Raw genomic sequence first — 5,018 nt, forward strand, 5'->3', positions numbered from 1 at the left:
CCTGGGAAAAGGTCGTGTTTTTGATGATGGTTCCTACAGACCTTCTTCCAAAACACGTGTTGCTGTGTACTGTATAGTGGCTGAGACATGTGCAATTGACCCAGATCCAGTTGCAAGATAGTATTAAAAATACCTTTCCTTTTTTTAATCTTGCTGGACGAGGAGCTGCTTCATAGTAAAACCAACATACGATCTTTTCTGACCAATGAGGATCGCTGGTAAGACCTTGCTACCTGCAACTCCATTGATTTGAATGTCTGTCCTCATTTCTTTTACGATTTATCAAAAAGAAAGCTTACATTTTTACTTCAAAGCAGAGCAGAGACGAGAAAAACAAATCGTGTTTTTGATCTGATGAGGTTTCTCAGAGGTCATCTTCCAAAACACGTGTTGCTGTGCACGGTATAGTGGCCGGAATACGTACAAATGACCCTGGTCCAGTTGTAAGATAGGATTAAAAATACCTTTCCTTTTTCTTAATCTTGCTGACAGACAAATTACGACGAACAATTGCATAGTAAAGACAACATACGATCTTTTCTGACCAATGACAATCGCGGGTGAGACCTTGTAACCTGCAACTTTGTTAACTTGAATTCTGTCCTCGTTTCTTTTACGAGTAATCTAAAAGAAAGCTTACTACTTTTTTCACATCACAGAGAAGAAAAACAATCGTGTTTTTGATGATGGTTATTACAGACCATCTTCAAACACACGTGTTGCTGTGCACGGCATAGTGGCTGAGACACGTGAAAAATGACCCAGATCCAGTTGCAAGATAGGGTTAAAAATAGTGACCCTTTTTTTCACTTGATGACCGACGAGGAACTGCTGCATAGTAAAAACAACATACGATCTTTTCTGACCAATGACATTCGTGGATAAGATCTTGCTTCCTGCACATTCATCATAGTGTATCAATTGGAACGACAATTCTCTCGGCAGACCGTAACGGTTCAGCACAGTGGCAAGCGGTTGGAGAGATAGCCTGGACCGAACTCACAATCCTGCACAATCGGTAAGTTACTTGTAGATGAGTTAGACATCCTGTGTCATATTGGATGTAGCGAAAAAGGATAATCAAATGTCTCCATCGTAAAATGGAAGTCTAAAGCGGACACCCTAGGTCGTGGGCCTCGCTGGTTCGAACGTGGAGTAAGGGAGGCAATATATGAGAGGATATACAATCCAACTCTTAACAGGAAAGAAGTGCTGCGGATCGAACTGTCTAGCACTTTGGACACAGCCTTGCCCGGGAAACCAGTTTTAGCTCCTATATCAAAACAATAGAAGCTATTGTCTCTCTTACATCAACCTTGTCTTGACTTTGTCTAATTTGTTTCAATTCATAGTTCGTGGTTAAAACCTGCTGTTCGACAATCGAAAAGTTGTGGAGGCTACTTGAAACGTCTGACCGTTTCCGAAATGATATACATTTGCTTGAGTAACTGTAATTTGGCGTGTCTAAATCAGCACTTCACTGATTTAGACACGCCAACTTAGAGTTACTCAAGCAAATGTATATCATTTCGGAAACGGTCAGAAGTTACTTGTAGATGAGTTAGATATCCTTTGTCATATTGCATACAGCGAAATAGTATAATCAAATGTCTCCATCGTAAAGCGGCAGTCTAAAGCGAGTAGCCCACTAGACGTGTTGACCTGGTTGGCGACCTCACTGTAACCGAGCAATTTGACAGAGCGCTCGACGAATTTCATCGATAAAAAAACGAATACTAGTTTTTACGCTTTGTGTGTTTTGTTGTCTTTTTAGTCATACATGTACATATTCTATGTTATTTTCACTATAAAATCAAGTATCTGAATCCACGTTTGCAAACGTTTTTGTATCTAGTATTTTCTAGTACTTACGAGTACTTCGTTAGTTTGTTGTATTGTTTGTATTTTATTGTTTGTATTTCATAGGAGGAATCTATCTGCCGAGCACTCTACCAACTCGGTACCACATGGAATCCGCGACTTTCTTTTTCGTTTTGACTTTGCTTACCGCTACAGTTGGGAAGAACTTTCATTATACCAGCCGTAACTTAACGCACGTCCCGATAGACTCCATCACTCAATACACTTATACTGTCAGGCTGTCAGACAACAAAATATCCCACCTCGGATCCTTCAACACAACCCCGTACATACGGAATCTGTATATCGACAACAACAGGGTAAACAACTTATCTCCACAAACCTTCCGACGCCTGAATGAACTTCGTCTTCTGGATCTGAACAGAAACTACATCGTTTCCCTCCGCGACTTCGTCTTTTCCGACCTCGTCTCGCTTTGGACTCTTTATCTTTCCAACAACCTGATTTCCGCCATATCAGACCGCGTCTTCCACGGTCTGGCCAGTCTGGAGTTCCTGGAACTTTCCGGGAATAGTCTGTCTGCAGTTCCCATGCAGGCCATCAGGCTGATTCCGAGTAAACAACTGTTGTTAGTATCGCTCACGGTCAACAATATCAGTGAAATACCCGGAGATATACAATCAGCACACCCGTCCGCTTCTTACGAGTTGCAGGGAAACCCTTTGCGCTGTCCTGATGAGCAGGTTAGCCGTGATGACGCATTTAATCTTGAGAACTTTGATGTGTGGCCCATAATAATCCCCTACATCATCAACACTGAACATAACCGCTCTTTCGTCGAAAAATATATCTTCATAAAGAGTCGGCATAGATACTTTGGCGTTCTTCCATACACTTTCTACGCAGGTGAGCATCATTCTACTAGTCTACCCCTACCCGTGGCTTTAAAATATGATTCGCTGATGGGTGTTGTTGATTCCTTAGTCTGGAACACCCCGACAGGGCGCCACGCGGTCGAGCATGTCAGCGAAGCGTTCGTAATTGAAGACTTCTCTGCTGGAGACTCGGGCATGTATACAATGTCAGTGCGGGGGAAAACGAAAACCTACTATTGTGATCTGCTGCTGTGCCTTGCCGACTGGCGACCAGAGGAGAAACAAGAACAAAACACGACTACGTCGACCCCCCCACCCGACGACTTTTTACCGCGAGGTGAAAACAACACAGACACTTGTGCGGGTTCTACGAACGACTCCTGCTGCTCCTACTGGTTAATTTTCAAGCCATCATTTCATCAGAAGTTCTGTGTTGCTGAAAACACCAACTCTCAAGGAAAACCCGCCGCCTTGTTCATCATTGCCATTGTTATTGTCGCCATTCTTGTCACACTCTTTCCTACCGCTATATTCTGTTGGAGAAAACGACGGAACAGTGGAGAAAAAGATAATCGCACCTGCGGTGCAACATTGCAGATGGGAGTACAAGCCATGGCCGTCTGCATCCCTCTCCACACCCTTCCCGAGTTGACGGGATACTCAACAGAACGAGAATCGAGCCCGAACGCCTTTCCTCTTCGACGTCTGCGATCGCCAGAAACTCATTGGTCTGCTATGAAAATGGGAGCCACGCAGTATAGTTCCCACTGTGTGGCAGAAGCGCTCTCAGCGGACACACTCGGTACCACAGAAGCTCAGGTTCATCACTACGAAAACGACGACGCAGATGAGGAGGTCCAACGTCACCAATACGCCTCTGCTGCGCCGCCCCCTCTACCGGTCTACGAAGGAGATGCAACCGACGCCTGTGATACAGCCGTCCATTGCCAAGAGGACGAAATGCTTGAAGAACCTGCTTTTCAAATCGGGAATGCAGAGTCTGATGAGACAGAAATGCCTTATGGAGTAGCCGCGGCAAATTCACTATACCGTCGAGATACGGCTCTGAATAGGGCTATGAGTCATAGTGCGCTCATCACATGTGAGCATACAAGCAACTCGACAAGCAATGACTCCGAGGTAGAGGCGAACCGAATGGAAGAAAGGCCCTATGCCATAGCAGATACAAATGCACTGTATCCACGAGATACCGCTCAAATTCAGCATGCAAGTAGCGCCGCTGCAAATTACTGCGGGACGGACATGAACCAAACGCAAACGGTCACCACTGACTTGTACGGACAACAAACCAACCAAACTGATATGTCACGTGACGCCACGATGACGTCAAGTCACGATTCTGCAGAGGATTTTGGCATTCTGTACGACAGCGGTCCGGCAACTGTCGAGTAGCTGAAGGAACAGTCATAGAGTGCAACTTGCTACAAATTACATCCATGCAGTGGGACCTTTCTCGTATCAAATTCAAACAGCTTAAAATGACATCTAGATTTAGATGTGAGTTGCCCTTGTCGTTCGTTATTACGATAAATGAACATACCGCTTTTCAGTATTTTAAGATCGAAATTATTAGATTCGTTTTAGATGGTAAATGTACTTTTCAAAGTATTCAATCATTTTGTGTCTTTGATATGGCAACTTTCGAGTAACTGAAGGAACTGTTATAGAGTGGAACTTGCTACGAAGTGCATCCATGCCGTGGGGTCATCCCCGCATCAAATGTAAACAACTTGAAACAACATGAGATAAATGTCATTTGCCCTTGACGTTCGTTATTACGATGAATAAAAGAATACCACCTTTCAGCATTGTAAAATCGAATCTATTAGATTTGTTCAATGTGGTAAATGTTTATTTTAAAGTATTTAGTAATTTTGTGTATTGGATAATTGATATATACATAGAAATAAATTGTATCATTTGATCTGAGACTTCCTTGATTCTTTTTGTTTGGCTTAGTCAAATTCATCTTTATAATGTTTATCATTCAAATTTGATAAGTCTGCCCCTTTAGTATCATTCTTGATTCATCCAGTTATGCCCATCAAAGTAAATATTGCTCATGACATGTAAAACAATGAAGATTTTCTCCCTAGTCTCCAAAAATATATTTCCCCTTACAGGACTTTTACTCTTACAATTGAAGAGAGAAGTTTAAAATCTGTGATTAGGACTGATTCACAGACAATTTCAAAACCATGACCAGGAGGTCCAGAACACGAGATACGAAAACTGGACGTTCTGCTGCAGTATCATATAAAGCCGCCAGTTCATTCGTTTTGCCGACACCCACTTACATAC

At 42.9% G+C, this 5,018-nt stretch overlaps 1 protein-coding gene across 1 annotated transcript; it reads left to right on the forward strand.

Moving 5' to 3' along the window:
* The first annotated feature begins 460 nt into the window (after nt 1–460).
* Nucleotides 461–4,588, forward strand: LOC136428905 (uncharacterized). Its single transcript, XM_066418730.1, has 2 exons — nt 461–1,018; nt 1,927–4,588. The coding sequence occupies exon 2, from the start codon at nt 1,968–1,970 to the stop codon at nt 4,107–4,109; it is 2,142 nt and encodes a 713-aa protein (XP_066274827.1). The 5' UTR covers nt 461–1,018; nt 1,927–1,967; the 3' UTR covers nt 4,110–4,588.
* The last annotated feature ends 430 nt before the right edge of the window (nt 4,589–5,018 follow it).

The sequence above is a fragment of the Branchiostoma lanceolatum genome, chromosome 2 (genome assembly GCF_035083965.1).
Source record: "Branchiostoma lanceolatum isolate klBraLanc5 chromosome 2, klBraLanc5.hap2, whole genome shotgun sequence".
NCBI lineage: Eukaryota > Metazoa > Chordata > Leptocardii > Amphioxiformes > Branchiostomatidae > Branchiostoma > Branchiostoma lanceolatum.